The 17,013-nt window shown below is 50.4% G+C and overlaps 5 protein-coding genes across 5 annotated transcripts; 2 read left to right on the top strand and 3 right to left on the bottom strand.

The window, feature by feature from the left end:
* Nucleotides 1–142: 142 nt before the first annotated feature.
* Nucleotides 143–2,517, bottom strand: ABOM_006508 (uncharacterized protein; the record flags this gene model as incomplete). Its single annotated transcript, XM_022533637.1, has 4 exons — nucleotides 143–1,167; nucleotides 1,230–1,887; nucleotides 1,949–2,316; nucleotides 2,367–2,517. 4 exons carry the CDS (start codon nucleotides 2,515–2,517, stop codon nucleotides 143–145), a joined length of 2,202 nt encoding a protein of 733 aa, XP_022389251.1.
* Nucleotides 2,518–3,519: 1,002 nt separating this feature from the next.
* ABOM_006507 (putative L-cystine transporter) lies at nucleotides 3,520–4,634 on the top strand (the record flags this gene model as incomplete). The annotated part of the gene is made up of 3 exons (XM_022533636.1): nucleotides 3,520–3,560; nucleotides 3,755–4,193; nucleotides 4,260–4,634. The coding sequence occupies 3 exons, from the start codon at nucleotides 3,520–3,522 to the stop codon at nucleotides 4,632–4,634; spliced, it is 855 nt and encodes a 284-aa protein (XP_022389259.1).
* Nucleotides 4,635–6,857: 2,223 nt separating this feature from the next.
* ABOM_006506 (putative C2H2 transcription factor) lies at nucleotides 6,858–7,784 on the top strand (the record flags this gene model as incomplete). Its single annotated transcript, XM_022533635.1, has 1 exon — nucleotides 6,858–7,784. The coding sequence occupies one exon, from the start codon at nucleotides 6,858–6,860 to the stop codon at nucleotides 7,782–7,784; it is 927 nt and encodes a 308-aa protein (XP_022389258.1).
* Nucleotides 7,785–8,542: 758 nt separating this feature from the next.
* Nucleotides 8,543–10,205, bottom strand: ABOM_006505 (uncharacterized protein; the record flags this gene model as incomplete). The annotated part of the gene is made up of 3 exons (XM_022533634.1): nucleotides 8,543–8,657; nucleotides 8,714–8,911; nucleotides 8,992–10,205. The coding sequence occupies 3 exons, from the start codon at nucleotides 10,203–10,205 to the stop codon at nucleotides 8,543–8,545; spliced, it is 1,527 nt and encodes a 508-aa protein (XP_022389269.1).
* Nucleotides 10,206–15,577: 5,372 nt separating this feature from the next.
* Nucleotides 15,578–16,789, bottom strand: ABOM_006504 (phosphotransferase family protein; the record flags this gene model as incomplete). Its single annotated transcript, XM_022533633.1, has 3 exons — nucleotides 15,578–16,277; nucleotides 16,337–16,632; nucleotides 16,691–16,789. The coding sequence occupies 3 exons, from the start codon at nucleotides 16,787–16,789 to the stop codon at nucleotides 15,578–15,580; spliced, it is 1,095 nt and encodes a 364-aa protein (XP_022389257.1).
* Between the last annotated feature and the right edge of the window lie 224 nt (nucleotides 16,790–17,013).

The raw sequence follows: 17,013 nt of genomic DNA, 5'->3' as shown, positions 1-17,013 counted from the left end.
ATATCAAGGGGTAAATCGTAATAAATGAAGAACAAAAAGGGGAAAAGCACAACGGGAGTGAAATATACGACATCGAAATCCACGAAACATCTATACATGTGAAAAGAGATTCAGAGGGGAAAGTGCCCGCCGAAGACATCCGTCAAGTGAATTCCACGCTGTGTTGTCGTTCTTGTCGGGCGCGAGCTCGTTCCGCTCGTCTTCGTCGCCGATTGCTGGCGTATCCGCTTGCTTCTGTACCGGTATATGTACCAGGGGATGTGACGCTCCCTGGGCCATACGGCAGACTGGAAGGTACATGTGGCGGGGGAGGGGGAGCCATATGGCTCATGTTTTGGGGCGGCGGAAAAGGTGGTGGAGGCACGCTTCCAGATGGGGCTGTGGACATTCCAGCGGCGGCAGCAGCAGCGGCAGCTTCCTGTTCTCGTTGCATTCGTTCGTGCTGCTGACGCTCTAGTTCTTCAACGCGGCGCCACCGGTCGTAGCTACCTTCGTTGCCTGACAGAGAGCTTGCACTTCCGGCGCGACGACGAGAATTTCTCCGTTCTCTACGTCTTGCTTCGCGACTTGCAGCTGCCTCTTCCTCTGTTAACCTTCGGAGTGTGACATGCCGACCATCGTTGTGCATTTTGACTTTCACCGATACTGGTGGGGAGCTCGTGTGATCATCTCTGTGTCGACTACTGCTCCGGTGCCTGCTGCTGCTCCGATGCCTGCTGCTGCTTCGGCGGCGATGGCCGGAGGCAGCACCCAGGGTACTTCCAGCGGCTGCCCCAGCCGCAATATCAGAAGGATCAAGTCGAGAGGGAGCCTGACCTGGCATTTCCGAGGTAGGCGCACCTGGGGGTATATCAGAATGATGCCCATCGATTGCTCCAGACATGGCCGGATCACCAGTTAAAGCTGATTCTCCGTGTGAGGGCCCACGCGGAGGTCGCGTCAGCTCAGTAGATGAGATGTCAGTTGCGGTGAAGGAGTCGGTTCGTCTGCGAGGTGGGTACCCATCCCCAGTATAGCGTCGTTTGCTGTCTGCTCGTGCAAGCCTTTCCTCCTCCATCTCCCGACGGCGCATATCTTCTACACGACGATCGTCATCATTGGCCTTGCGACGAGTAAACATGTTTTTGAGGGCTGCAAAGGCGCCCGCACCAAACAGGGCATTTCGAGCTTTATTAGGTCGGTCATGGTCGTTATCGGAAAAGTAAGTTGTATTGTAGTAGTATGATGACCCGGGACTCTGAGGTCTACTCGGGGGTCGGCTCGGTGGGCGATTGAGAGGGTTCTATGACTTGGTTCGGGTCGTCGTCCATCTTCCATCCTACTCATCGTAGTCTCTGTCATGCTGTCACTTCGGTTATGGGCGCGCCGATACTGGCCAGATTCGGCATCATTATCTCGGTTTCGTCTCCTGTCGAAGAACTTCTTAGCGAGGAAAGCGCCACCGCCCACCGCACCAAGTTTAAGCAGTTTGTCACCCCAGCCTTTGCGTTGGGCTCCTTCATCTGAGTACTTTTCCGACATATAAGAAGTCTGAGAGTCCTCATAACCATCTCTTCCCCTACTTCGAGAGCGACGCCTGAAGAGTGAAGCTAGTCCTGCTCCTGCGGCTCCCGCGGCAGCCATTCGCCCGAAACTGCTCTGGCGATGACCAGCAGGGCCGGGGCCTGGAGGTCCGGAGACATAGCTATGTCGGTTGTCATAGTCTGGTCCCGGTGGATATCCCTCATCATCATACAGGTACGACAGGACGAAAAACGTAACCAAGAGGGCAAAGGCAGCGACAGAATATAATATGAAAAGCGACTTTGGCGAACCATAAAGGGTGAGTCCTAAGGGAATCTGAATGAGTCCTAGAATGGCAAGAGCCCGGCCAATCCATCGGTGGATCTGGGAATATGAAGTTAGCTCTCGAGGTGAGTGTTGGGGTATAGCATTCTTCGCAACTGACCACTAATTTCAAAGGCACTCGGTATCTTTGCCGCTTGCTTTCTACTTTGTGGAGAAACCATCCCCACAGAATCTGAAAGACAACCATGACATAGATCGCCAGTCCAATTCCGTGGTGAGGGTTTGTGAGACTCCTTTCCGGCCCAACTGCAAACCACCCGCAGACGAACACAACTGTGCTTAGCAGTAGAGTTAGGACTTGGAACCAGGCATGCAACTTGAAAGCCACAAACGGATTCCATCGAGAGTAGTATCGAATGATTAAGATAGATATGGGAACAAGACCCAGGAATACGATTGTCCCAATAACACCATGTACGACTATTAGGGTATGATAGTAGGGCATATCCTTGAATCGGTTTCCCATGCCTGACACCAATGTAAGAACGAGAGCTTCCAAGGTCAGAGATCCCACATACCATTGTATCGCATTGTATCAAAATTGATCCCCATCAAGTTTGGCAAGAGGAATGTATCGCGCCCTGCATCCCATGTCCCGTCGCCAACATGTAGAGTATCCGAGGCATACGTGCTGCTCCCGGGAGCCGTGAGATCCGAGTTACCAGTCATGGTTACCAGTAATTTTGTATATTCCAACTATATGCCAATATGCTGTCTCAAATGGCGATCTTGCGAGACTGGAATGCCGGAATAGATTCCCGAAGGAGATCTAATAGATCCCCCACACCAGAGAATGCACCATGCGCCAATAAGAGATGTTGATGTGAGCACGATACGTCAGTGACCAGATGAATTGTCGAGAGCGATCGCAAAGAATACGATAGACCGAAGAGGTTTGTTCGGCCGAAACTGAGGATCGGATGTTTACCACCGTACGCGCTTCAGGATGTGGATGTAGATTGTAAGACGAAGGAAAGGCGGGGAAGGTAGGCGAGGCAGGATGAGAAGTTGAAGAACCAGGCCCAACAGCGATGAATCCTGAACAATTAGATTCAAGTCCAAAATCAAATCAATTGACCAAACAGGGGAACCATACCAACCGCGGTTTCGATCTTGTCTGCCACGGTAGGGAAGATTGGAGGCTGGAATGTAGATGCATTTGGATTCTTCCAGCTCCGATCAACTGTTTGCCGTTTAGGGTTTAGCGGGCCAGCGCATATCCCGGACAACCAGCCGCTGACTCAGCAATCCTCAGCCGCGGACCGCCTGCCGTTCTGGGCCGTATCGCGTGCCATGCCGGGGTCCTTCGTATCTTATCAGTCGCTCCCAATCGATGACGACTGCTCCAAGTGTCAGGAGTCCAGTCGGATTGTCGTTTCTCTTCCGTTTCTGAAAGCCTGCGAGAAACCTTCTGGTAAAATCTTCATATCCGGACTCTTCAATGAGTCGACGGAAAGATCCGAAACAAGGGGAAACATCGCTGAACTGCCTGGATCACTGGATTGATAAGCGCCTACAAGTCGTGATAGCTCACATCCCCGTTATCGCCGAGGCAAGGAGGTTCTGATCCTCTGGATTCCGGTCGCTTGGCGAAGTGAATTCTGGCTTTTGTCTCTCCTCCCGTGTATTCTGCGAACTCTCAGCGTATCCAAATCACTCGATTCCGGGATCATGTCGTCCCAACGAGAGATCTTCATCAAAGCCCTTTCTCGGTATGTGCTGCGGACATGGGCTCCAGCCTTGGCGGGAGAATAGCCCCGCTCTTCTTGACTCAGTCACACTGATGCATTCTATGGTACAGCCTCTTAGGATGGATATAGTACGTTTATACCTTGTGTTAACTTTCGCTCTACTTTCTGAAATGGCTTAACGACGTCTTGCACGCACCGGGGACTGACCCGTGCAGCACATTATGTTGGTCCGCGTCCTTTTATCCTCAACCGATCACCAACTTTCGGCGCCGTTCGACAGTTGGACTAGCCATTGATTTCCCCACCGTTAATACTTTGGGATATGTGTGCTACACTGGCTATACGGCCGCCTTCCTATACTCCCCCGTGATTCGTCACCAGTATGCCGCTCGTCATCCCGGGTCTGAAGGGTCTACCGTGCGATTCAATGACTTAGCCTTCGCGGTCCACGCTATCATTCTCAGTGCCTTAACTTACACGCAATTTTGGCCCGCGGTCTGGGGATTTAAGGTTTCACGCTTCCAACGAGTTAGTAAGCCAGTTGCAGGGCTGTTCTGGGGATCTATCGTGGCCGTCGCTATTTTAATCTTTATCGTCCTTGGTCAAAGCCCCGATGGAGGCTATGACCCATCCGCCTGGGGATGGATCGACGTCGTAAGCAGCCAAAGGGTCCGACGTACCTGCGTATTACTAACTAACATGCAACACTGTCTATTTTAGGTATACGGTCTATCATACGTAAAACTACTGGTCACCATTACCAAGTATGTGCCGCAGGCTTGGGTAAACTATAAGCGCAAATCCACCCACGGTTGGCATATCGGTCAAATTCTACTGGATATAGCTGGCGGTATCTTGTCCTTGATCCAACTGTTTCTCGACTCGAGCTTCCTGGATGATTGGAGCGGCATCACGGGAAACCCTATCAAGTTCCTGCTGTCGAACGTCTCGATCCTGTTTGATATCCTCTTCATGGTCCAGCATTACATTCTCTATAGGGGCGCGGACGATCAAGTTACCAAGCATCAGGACCCAGACGTTACCACCCCTCTGTTGACCGAGTCCAACGGTGTACCGAGGACTGAAGATGTGTGAACGGGCTGTGGTGAGATGGCGATGAAGCTGTGTAGTATTGGCGAGGATGATATAGATTCTTTTCTGCTGGTATCTTCTTTCCCGTTTTTGAATTGGTTCATAGACTGTTGTTATTTGGGTTTGCCACTTAACGGCGAGAGTGTCATCTTAAACTATGATTAGATCCACGGACTCCCTTAGTCTCAGGTGAAGGTCCTGAATGTGATAGAAGTCAAGACTTTGTGGGGCAAAGAATTGCTGTTCGAGTGAGATGTCAGCTGAAACGTCGGACCCGACTCGACTCAACTCGACTCCAGACGTAGTTTTGTCGCACCAGCGCATGTATAGAAGCAATGAGATGAAGAAGCGACATCCTGGTCAACCGATGAAGTACCGTGACACCGCTCTTTTTGCAGCTGCGGTGGCGCATCATTTGCTTAACCCTCCAATGGCTATCGTGATGGCGCGTCTCCACATGGGGGCGTCCACCAATACGAGGCTTGGATCTATGCATATCTGTTGGAACCGCTGCAAGAACGGTGGGAATGAGGCTTATCCGCTAGGACCCGAGGAGCGGTGGGAAGAACTAAATTCGGTCATCCCCATGGCGTCGAACGATTCGGCGGGGACATTTGTTTTTTTTTTTTTTTTGTGCTTTGAAACTTTGAAACTGGGAAGCCCCAGCCTTCCGCGTCTGACGATGCCAATTGCCAATTGCACCACCCCCGTAGATATCGTTGATGGTTCTCCGCCATGCACACCATTGGTACAACCGCCACAGGATCCGGAGGTGAAGACAAGAGTCGGGGATCCCGGCTTGGGTCCAGGATAAGTCCGGAGGGGCTGAGGCTCTGACTCCCCTTCGCTTATAGAGCCATGGATGGGCTTCCAGGGTACCCCGAACACGGGATGACTGATGCAGGTCTCTGCACGCATTCCAGCACCAACACCAGTCACAGCCCACAACCATGCATAGCTTGGAATGGCGCCATGACTCGAATGAGATCTCCTAATCCAGTCAAGTCGCAAAGACCATAACCGTGGTCTGGGCGTGAGTCTCCTCAGCCCTACCAGGGAAAAGCCAAAGAGGAAAAAGTGGGAACAATGCCATCACTGCAGCGGTTGCCAAAAGATCACTAGCGGCCGGGTGGATGTCGATCTCTAACTTGTTTATCCGAGCGAGCAAATCAGAGCAAACCGCCGGCACTGTCAGCCAGGTCACCTCCCCGCCGTGATTGGCAACCACCGGAATGAGATGCTAAGAATAATTCTTTTTCTCAACCTCCCAAGAAAGTATATTGTGTGTTTTTTTTAATCGTCGTGCACTTTTTTTCGACTGTGTCTCCGGGCGTACTCGGACTCGCCCCCAGATCATCCCAAACCACCGATCGAGAAGGAGTCCACCTCCCCGCTCTTCCACATCATGTCTCTGATCCTCTTCCCTTGACGTCCCCGTTCCTCATTCGTTCGCAGTATATGACCCAAGTCTAAGTTTAGGATCCTGAGGCGGTTCAGCATGTCTCTGATTTTTTTTTTTTGGTTTTGATTTTGATTTTCTGCGTTTTTGACTTCCTTCCGGCACGTGGACGCCAACCAACAACTTGGAAATGGAGAAAGCAACCAACTGTCCATGCCTCCTGGCGATCACTCCAAGGACCCAAAAGACCACCACGACAGCAATGGATGTACCTCACAGCCTTCCGAGACATATCTCTGGTCCAAAGTCACTTGCAGACACGAACTCACCACTCATCTAGACCCCTCCACCTAACCCGTTCGACTGTCAGCTCGCGAAACCACTGCATAGCCACCACGTCTTACTCCCCAAACGGCTTTCCCTACAACGTGGGGCCCCTGTTGATGTCACCAGCTGATATTATATATTTCTTCATCTGTCGGATCGGGTAATAGACGTTGCAATTCTTATTCGAATTTTGCATGATTATTAGTGATCATTCTTCGTGCGTCTTTACTGCAATTCTTCTATATCATCCGTGCTTGCCATCTTTCTTTACCTGGAATTTTTCCTCTTTTTATAACTGAATCTACATCGGATATTGAATTGAACTGAACTGTGATCATACCTATATCTACTTCTACTCTGCATACATACATACATACATACAAAACATACACACACACAGAGAGAGAGAGACACATCCCTAGTGACTAGACAAGAACTAGACCTCCCCGCCAAGTGTCCAATCAATCCATCTAGCAAAATTCCTCAAGTCGATGGGGACCATGGACCCATCCACCACCTTCGATCTACCGGCGGGAGACTACCCAGCTATAGATATACAAGCCGGTCTCGGCATCTCTATACTCCCCTCCAAACGCCAACCATACACCCCAGAACCATGCGCGTGTCCCCCATACCCACCCCAACAGCACCTCTACACCCCACCAACCCTGCAACACTACGTGCTCCCGGACATGACCGACATGGCCGACCTCATCCCCTACACAATGGAACGGGTGCATCTGCGCGAAGCCCCAGAGCTGGAGAACAATATGTTCTACGCCCCATTCCGGCGCGCGGGGGATTTCTCCTCCTCGTCCTCCTCCTCCTCGTCTATATCTACCGCCTCCTCGATACACTACCCTACATGCGACTCGTTCGACAGCAACACAGGCAGCAATTGTCTGCACCCAAACGACTACTACCACCAAGGAGGCGCCTCAGAATACCTCCACACCTCGTCCTCCGTATCCTCCCCCTACTATCCCCCCGACACCACCAACAACAGCAACAATAACACACCCACATACCCACCGCTCTCCAACAGCCCTACATCTGCCACAGCAGCCGTCGTGTCTGCCTCTTCAGGCTCGCTCCCGGCCACCCAAAAGGACCTCACGAACTACGGCATCCAAAACCCAGACCAGACCTGGCGGTGCGCGTACCCGGGCTGCACGTCGCAGACGATCTTCCGGCGCGGCTGCGACCTCCGGAAACATTATAATCGGCACCGCAAGCATCTGTTCTGTCGGCATCGCGGCTGTCCGCAGGCTGTGGCCGGCGGGTTTTCGAGTAAGAAGGATCGTGATAGGCATGAGGCTAAGCATAACCCGGTGGTGTGTTGTGAGTGGGCAGGCTGTGAGAGGGTGTTTAGTCGGGTGGATAATATGAAGGATCATGTTAGGAGGATTCATCGCAGGAGGGAATGATCTGTCTGTTTTGTTTCTCGTTTTTTGGTTTGGTTTGTTCTTTTCTCTCTTTCTTTTCTTTTTTTTTTTCTTGTGTGGGTTGTTGCTTATCTTGGGTTTTAATGATGGGTTTATGTGGCTGGATAAATGGATGGACCGGTACTGTATTATTAGAAGATTTCCTCTTTTTTTTTTCTGTCGATGAAACGTGTATTTCTGTCAACTAGTTCAGCTGGCTATCACCTTTGGCTCCTAGAATAAAGATCGGAGTCGCATGACTGTTTCCGCGAAAAGACGCCGCTATTCCCTAGACGTACTCGTAAGAAAAAGAGATGGGAAGGGATCCATCTCTGAAGCAGAAAATGAAGCACAGCGGATTTTTGGACGGAAAAAGAAATTGATATAGAATAAAAAAAAAGCCTTCACTGGACGCCCAACCGCGAATCCTGGTTCCTGTACAATCCCACGCTTCTTCATAAACGTAGCGTATATCCGGACATGAAACGAATGACAAACGATAAATGTGGCTCGTAACTCTAGACATCTGGTATCTCGAACAAAGTAAACACAACGGACAAGACAAAAAGAGAATGGTATGAGAAATATTGCAGAGATTCATAATGCATGCACAGTGTACATCAAAAAGTTGGGGGGGGGGGGGGGGGGAAGAAGGCAAAACATCGTGAAGATGACCGCGTCATTCTCGATAATAGTGAGAAAGCCATCTTCTCACAGGCAGAAGTCGATACGTATGATGCGCATTTCATATAAATATTTAATCAAGGGTTGATCCGACGGCGGCGCCCTCGCGCGCTGCCTTCTGGCCTTTGCGAAAGGACCAGCCGGAGCTGGGGGTCATCCTTGCTTTTGTCCACATGATGGACCCGCACGTGCCTGATTCCGTTAGCATCTGTAATATCTTTGCATACGCAAAACTAGGGGAAGCTTACCGCTGGAGGTTGTCTGGTCGTGGGTATTTATGTTGCTGGTCTGGACAGAACGGGCACACGTAGCCAGGGGAATTATGGACCAGGCCATGTCGGATCATCTCATTTTTGCGCTTGAACCCTTTCCCGCCGATTCCACGAGGACAGCCCTCAATGGGACAGAAATGGGGTCGGTCTTGCGAGTGAACATTCGCGTGGGAACTGCTCCGTATCAGCTTGAGCTCTGAAAACACTCAACAGATAACTAGATTCATGTATGATGGCGAAGTGCCGAGACCTACTTTAATAGGTACTGAGTTTGGAAAGGTGGAGCGGTACACCCCGGATGCCGACATTTGTAGGCTCCCGATGTGACCACTCCATTGTGTTGCGGACTTGGATTGTATGGTGTCCGTTCACACGTCCCCGCTGGAGTTTGATCTGTGGGTGTTGGATAGCCCGTGGCAGGGCTTTTAGCGTCACAATGTGCGATGTCATAGGTGGATGTGATATAAGGTATGTCGGATTTCTGTGATCTCCAGTACGAGTTCTGCGTTGCTGGAGACGACACAGCGGACAAATCTTTGGTACTCGCAGGTGACAAATGCGAGTAAGGACTAGGAGGGATCTGGGGAGGTGGAACAAAATGGCCCGGGCGTTGATGCTCCCAGACAGGTTCACTCCGGAGGCCCGGTGGGGAACTAGCGGTGACGGGTGGTAAAGAATAGGGGGAGGAGCCATTGACGCGTGCAGCGGGCTCATTAACATGAGCGATACCACGTAGTGCAGTCTGAATGGGGGGCAGGGTGGTAGTGTTGTCAGGTGAGTGGAACGGGGGCAACACGTCCTGCGACGGATGTAGGGAGATTGCATATTGGCTTAAAGGTGGGCTGAATGGTTTCTTCTCCGTGATACTGGGAAGGGCAGGTGGTGGTGGCTGGGCATTTTTTGGAGACAGCACCTCCACTTTAACGCCACTGCGCGCGTCAGGAGAATGAACGTGGGATTTCACTGGGATCTCTGGAGGCTCCAAGGGTCCATCGCTGGGCTTTGGTAGATCTAACAGTGCAAGGGCGCGCTTAGCTGCTTCACTCGGATCCGTCTCTGACTGAGGCTCTCTAGGCTTTGCCGGCTCCACCACGGGGCTCTCTAGCTTTGGCTTCTCGGGCTTGACCATAGGCTTCTCCAGCAGATCATCACAGAGAATGTCACGGAAGTGCTCCGGGCGAAGTGGGTCAGATCTCTCATAATTGGCAATATCAGGTCGGTTAGGGTCTATATAGCTGATCAGCACCGAGTTGCCCTCGCTTGGTTCGGACTTGTATAGGTTCGATTGAGGCTTACGGGAACAGTCCGGTGTTCCCTCGCCTGGAGAATATTTAAATTCGCCCTCGGGCTCCTTGACCTCCTTGACTATGAAAGGAGGAGTCGGTTCTTTATGGGGCTTATAATCCGGCTTGGTCGCCTCCAGCCCGGGAGAACGACGGTCCTCGTCGGGATCATATGATTCTGTCATGGAGGCGGCGGTTTTTGACGCATCAGGTGCGCCGCACCTTCTATGGTTTACTCTGGCCTTCTAAGACCACCCTTTGCGCTGAAACCGTAAAAACACCGGCTCAGCACCCGACTGCCCGCCCAGTGAATGCACAATAAAGGAAATGAACAGTTGGGGCGCGCTTGGCCAATCGACTGCACCCCAGATATTCTGTTGCCTGTTAGTTCGCATCCAGCAAGATACTCGAAAAAGGAATCAGATTAGACGACTGAGATGAAATGCTGAACAGGGATCTGATAAGGATGTTGACTATGATTGTAACATGTAAAGGCCATAGCAAGCAAAGCCCGAAGCAAAGTAAGAAGATAAACGAGGACAAATGGGAAGAGGCAAAAAAGAAAACAACAACCCAACTACGGCTGCGGCGACTAATAAGACAAGCAATAACCCACTCCTGAAGACGTTGTGGGATCAATCAACCTCCGATGTCAGAAAAGATGGAGACCCATGGGCGCTACCATGTCGGGTAAACCACCTGACATTAGACCAATCACCACGACATCGGTGGTGCGTGCAGAAGACCTCCTAACAGAGAACAGTAATGAGGTGCACGTTGGGAGTGTGGAGTCTTGAATTTTTTTTTTTCATCTTCAGGACGCCGCCGACGTTGCCGCTCTTACCATGGACAGAGTAGATGGGAATACATAAACAAATAAAAAAGAAAAAAAAAGGAACAGGAACAGGAGCAGGAGCAGGAACAAAAGATAGATGATTAGAGATGCAGAATAAGCTCACCTGCTGAAGGAACTTGAGACACGGAGTACACGGCAGAATTCAGGCACCCGCCGGCTTTAAAGATGAGGCTCAATCGGAGACAATTTGCACGTCACGATTGAGAATACGAAGATGATGCGCCGTTTGCATGAGATTGAGAACCGCAAATCCAAAGGGGTTGGTGGGGAGTAGGCGGTCCAAATTGTAAGAGGGATAATGAGGATGGGACAATATCCAAGATACGCGACGATCAGAATGGTGATAATCCAGGCGGCACAAGTAGTAGCCGCCGACTTGGAAACAAGTCAAGTGGGGGGCAAAGAGGAAAAACAACAGTGGTTTATGGCACAGGCATAATAATCTCAGCGGCGGCGCCCGTGTGGGTTGCAGGAGTAATGATTGTCAGATGGACAAGCCAAGAGAAGGGAGATTGACCATAATAATAATAATAAGAACAGGAATGATAATAATGACCATGGGCGACCAAGAGAATAGAGCGAATAATAATGATCACAATAATAGTAATGGCATTAAGAGAGCATTACTATTATAATAAAATTATAATGGTGGTCGAGAAACGGCTGGAAATGAAGCTAATAGTACTGGGAGCGGGAGTGACCGCCTGGCAAAAGGCTGGCTTTTTTAGTTCGAAGCGGTCAGCGAGAGGGTAGAAACCCGGGAAGGGGGTGGTCGCAGAGAATTGAAAAATAAAGGAAAAAAAATTAAAAAGAAAAAAAAAGGGAAATTAGACACAGTCAGGATGGTTTCTTAGTTGGGTCAACTAGGATTCTTCTCATTGAGGAGAAAGGAATCTGAAGGAGATCCACTACCGGCCGAGCTGGAACCCGGGCCTTTCGGTGGAGAACAAGCGACGAGCGAGACACCAGCAATGCGATGTCAGTCTGTCAACATTCCACTTTCCGTCATTCGAAACCTTTTAGTCTTTCTCTGGGGGAAGGATAATCCAGACGATCCCCTCTCTGTGACGGCTTCGGAATTGAATTCCAAGAAATAAATAGTCGAAATAGGTCGAAACGGCCGGAGGGGGACGGCGGGCTGGAAGCTGACTCTAGACGCGCCAAAAAGAAAAAGTGGGGGGTGAGCACCAGGGGAGGAAATTCAGAGAAAGACAAGACTGGAGGTTAAGTTGAGTGACCTGAGACTGGACACACCACTTGAAGAAGAGAAAGTACTTAGTGGAGTATCAACGATCGTCCTCCAGATCCCATACCATGGAAGATTCAGATCAGAAGGGAGAAAAGTGAAATGGAGAATACTCAAAAGAGAGAATTTCTAAACCTGACCATCTCCGTTGCATTTTTCTTTTCTTGATTTTGCCCACTTTAATTCTCTCGGGCTCCTTAGGTACTGACAATCGCCCTCTCTTCATGGCACGTCCACGAGGCCGAACCAGCCGCAGTTCCACATCGCACTAAACCCAAAGGGATCGGAACACACTTTTGAGGCTCTCCGCGGATGCACGGTGATTGGCGGGGACCCGACGGCCAAAACGAGGAGGCTGAACTGTTCTCTGCATCGAACCGCCATGGAACCTTGGGCACTCGCTTGAAGAGGATTGACCCGGGGGTGAGTCAAGCTGGAAAGCTAGATCGATGACTGACCTCATCGCTGATGTGGCCATTCTTCGCCATGCAGCTCATCGTGTCTAATCTTGCTTTCTTTTCTCTCATTATTTGTTTTTCTCTTTGCCATGGTATTTTAGTTTTCCTTATCCTTGTGCGTTACTACCGTCTACTATTGCCTTAGTCATCCTCCAAGAGCACAATTTCTCCGATGCGTCGTCTTCCGCAATAGCCTAAGTTTTGAGGCGACAAGGCTGTTAACTCCCTTGTTGGCTTGACCGCCACGCAACCGTAGAACTACTCTTTCCAGTTTAGTCTCCTGGGGTCACTAGTCATCAACCCTGAATCGACCGGATCAAAGCGTTTTGTGCGTCGGGGGAAAAAAAATACAAAAAAAAATACAATAAATAAAGTAAAATAAAAATTCAGAACCAGGACTCAGGCTACCAAGGACAGAGTAAAAAGGGGCATGACCCTCGAGGGTTTTATGCTTAACCTACGAATCCCCGAATCCCCCGTGATCAAGGACCGACACAAAAGCCCATTCTCATCATGTTGAACGTTGGGTTGAGATCTCTTCGGATAATTATTATCAGGTCACCATCCATGATATTATTCTTGGGTTTTGTTATTCTTAGTGCCTAGAAAATCTACTAGTAGATAGTGTACGACTACGGTAGCACCCTGGAACTGTAGACTGGGCCCGTTTGATTCTGATTGCGACCAGTCAGGAACCCGATAGGAAATGGGGATGGGCACTGCTGCAGCAAGTTTAGCGTGGTCCTGAAGAATCACGCGTGTTCGGTGTGAGGCTGTACAAAAACACGCAGTTAGACTGAGGGTCAGAAGAGAAGAGGGAGAGAGAGAGAGAGAAACCCAAGAGTGAAAGAGGGGGGGCGCAATTTCGTGCTACGCCTGTCACTCTGCAGGAGATGATCGGACCAGAGATGTAGCCCCACGTTGGACCGGTCTCCACTTGGGATTGCACTACTTGCTGTAAGTTACCAGTAGGAGTTATTCATGGGCTTGGAGTGACCAGAGAAGTCATTATGCATCGACGGTCCTACGTCGGTGGTGCACAATCAACCTTTTAGCGATCAAGTGGGCGTAGCTGGTTCTCGTCTAGAGGGATTCTAGCGCTAGTATAATAACAAGCATTAAGCCACGAATACGAATAGCTCCATAAAACGACGAATCCACCGGGTGAAGTATATCTTCCCAGCGCCATCTTGGTTGGACTCTCGTTCTTTTTCCTGTTGCTTTCTTTCGATCTTTTCATCCTCTCTCTAACTACTAACTACCATTGCGATTGCCGCGGAACTCAATCATATGGATGGGGTCCAAATCTTGGAACCATTCGCAGATCTAGCTTCCCTCTGACTGATTGTAGATCCATCAGCAGGAAGCAGGATATGGTCAGGTTTCTCTGTCCAACATTTACCCATGGACGCTCCGCCCTAATATTGGCAATTGGCCGAGAAGCCAAAACCCCTCTTTCACCTTCCAGCCTCTTGACATTCGATGCTGCCTAGACTCCTTATTTTCTTTTTGCTTTTTAGTTTTCCTCTCCCAACGGCCATGATCGAGTCTAGTGACAAAAAGGTTTAATTCGAAACTCGATCCGAGTCAAACAAACTCCAATCCGTCGTCCTTCCTTTACCTCCTGTTCTCGGTAGGTGGGTAATCGATATCTCCCGTATACTCCGTTTTGAACGGACACAGGAATCGGATGCCTGCACTACTGACACGGTGATATGATTGGAAAAGGCAAAAGGTAAAAGGAAAAAAAGGTCTCACTCCATCACCACCCCCAGTGATTGATTTATTTCTCGCAAGCACAAACGCGGCCCGCTCCGGGCCCCATTTTCATCTGAATGGATACAACCAAAACCCTACCAGGGTCACATCCCTTCCCCAACCATCTTAGTTTAATGTGCAAATTAATTTATCAAGCATTCCTGACACCCATAACATGATCTGTTATTGACATCATATGGGTGGTGTGTTTCCGGTAAGCACCGGGTTGATCAATTCATCGTTTGTCACCTGGAGGTGAGGCGACGTTTCGGCCATCGAACGATGAGTCTGCAGGGATCTCTCGATCGGGGCATTTTTGTCAAGTGGGATGGTATTCAACGGTGTGGGCCAATAAGTGAGATTGATCCTGGTCGCCGCAGAAAAAGGGAGGGTCAAACCCCACTGTGATTATGGAGACTAAGGGAATGAGAGAGCGAGAACGAGAGAGAGCGAGTTACCACAAATTAGGTAGCCCTCGCTTGGCCGTCAATCCCCCCTCTCCCCCATTAGGCTAATCGTGAGGACCTGTTGTTGGCAGGTCATGTTTAGTTAGGGCAGACTTGGAATTCCCAACACGTAGACTGTAGAGTGGATATATGGGATGGGATGGGATATGATGTCGCGATGGTGGCGGTTGCGTTTGCCCTATGGTCGGTTTCTCAGTCCGGAGATGCCCGATCTTTCTTTGCTTTTCTTTTTCTTACCCGCCCTTTTTAACCCTTACATGAGGCAACGAAGAAAACAAAGCACATGAGCCGCACCCAATTATCATGGTCCAAGCGGCTCACTGCTGACATTGCGTTGGTGACCGTTCACTGGACCACCAAATGCCTTGGCGCATATACGAGTCATCTTCCGAATTTCCGATCGTCAAACCAATTTGCCTTGACACCCTCATGCTTCCAAATGTGAGAAGATCAATGATGTAGAAACCCTGCCAATTACGACGACAATTGCTTGGGCTTACGCCGGCCATTCATGGGAAGAATAGTCTCTATTCGTCATCTACCTGAGCTTGCATTATCCTGCTTGCGTATGGGTTACGGTACCAATCACAAACTATGAATACCCGACAGGCCCGTCATGCACCAATGGGCCACCTCATCGCACCAGGTCCTGCCAGCCATCCCCTTTGCTTATCGCATATACGCCGTTGGCCTACACGCCACAAGTCTACGAGCAGGGTCCACATTAGGTTCATTCTAGCGGTCGGAAGAGATTGGACGGGTAGCAGAAAAGCTACAGTTTGCCTTTTTGATGCATTGTGTTCTGGACGGCCTTGACCCGTTCCCAGGCGGCCAACGCGAACGGGGTAGTCTTTTTGGCATGTTCGTGCGCTTGGGCACTGCTGGCCTGTCTCAGTGCATAGCGAGCTTTGACTCCTTGAAGGATAATCGAGAGCCTCCAGGCAAAGAAGGCGTCTCCCCAGGGGAGGTCCATGGTCGGGTCCCATCCGCCCACTTCGCGATACCATCGTACGCAGTCTTCACGCTTGGGCAATCCAGGTATCCGGTCAGGTTGGAACTGGTCGGTTGTGTGGTCGGTGCCATCCAGATAGTACGGACTCGTGAGGTTACAGAAGTCCGATAGGGGATGCCCCACCGTAGCCATCTCCCAGTCCAGGATACCGATGACGCGGGGTTCAGTCTTATGGAAAATCATATTGTCGATCTTGTAATCGCCATGGACTAGCGTGCCGCGATCCTTCGGCTGAGTAGACTTATTCGAGAAGAAGCGCACCGTCTCCATAAAATGCGGAAGTTCCCCCACTGGCTCCTTGGTCTCAACGTCGACGGCCTGAGACTGCGCTTTGGACACCGTTGAAAAGGTGGCGATCTGCCGATCATAGTACCCCGACGGCTTTCCGAAAGTTTCCAGACCAACCGACTTGGGGTCGACTCGATGGAATTTAGCCAGGGTCTGCACCGCTGCCTTCCACCTACAAGGTTCTTAGTAATCGGACCTCATCCTCAGATGACGCGTGGGGACCCAACATACAATGCGTTTCTTTCCTCAGCACTGACTCCCGGCATGGCAGGATCGGTAAATAGCCGACCGTCCAAGAACTCCATGATATAGAACGGGGTCCCAATCACATTGCTATCTACACAGAGACAATAGGCCTTTGGTACCGGGACGTCTGTCTGCTCCAGTGCGTGGATGACCTTGTATTCGCGTTCGACCTTATGCGCGGTCTTGGACAGGAGCTTGCCCGGGGGCTTTTTGCGCAGGACGAACTGCCTTCCATCGGTGCCGGTCAGCAGATAAGTGGGATTAGACTGTCCGAACGAGAACTGTGGGGAGTTAGATCGTGCCCATCAACCATATGTGATTCGGTCCCGCTGTGCTTACCTGTTTCACATCTAAAGGTGTCTGGATCTCAGGTACATTCTGATTGAGATACCGCTCCAGGGACGGGATATCAATTGGTTGGCGCACCGCTCCAGCCATGGCCAACAGGTATAGCAATTAAAAAACAACCAAACGGGATTGATTTCCGGGGATACTAATAATTATCTGCAAACTAGATGCCTAGATCGCAGGGAAGTTAGCGGGATCATTCTGAAGACAGGAGGCTCGGCAATAAATGTAGGAAGATCAATTGTGAATTGTCCAGTTCACGACCGCCACGGACCGAGGCTAAACAGCGACACGACCTCATTGGCATTTGCGGG

Source organism: Aspergillus bombycis (assembly GCF_001792695.1).
Source record: "Aspergillus bombycis strain NRRL26010 chromosome Unknown contig00041, whole genome shotgun sequence".
Lineage (NCBI taxonomy): Eukaryota > Fungi > Ascomycota > Eurotiomycetes > Eurotiales > Aspergillaceae > Aspergillus > Aspergillus bombycis.
This window is presented reverse-complemented; position numbering and strand designations above follow the sequence as displayed.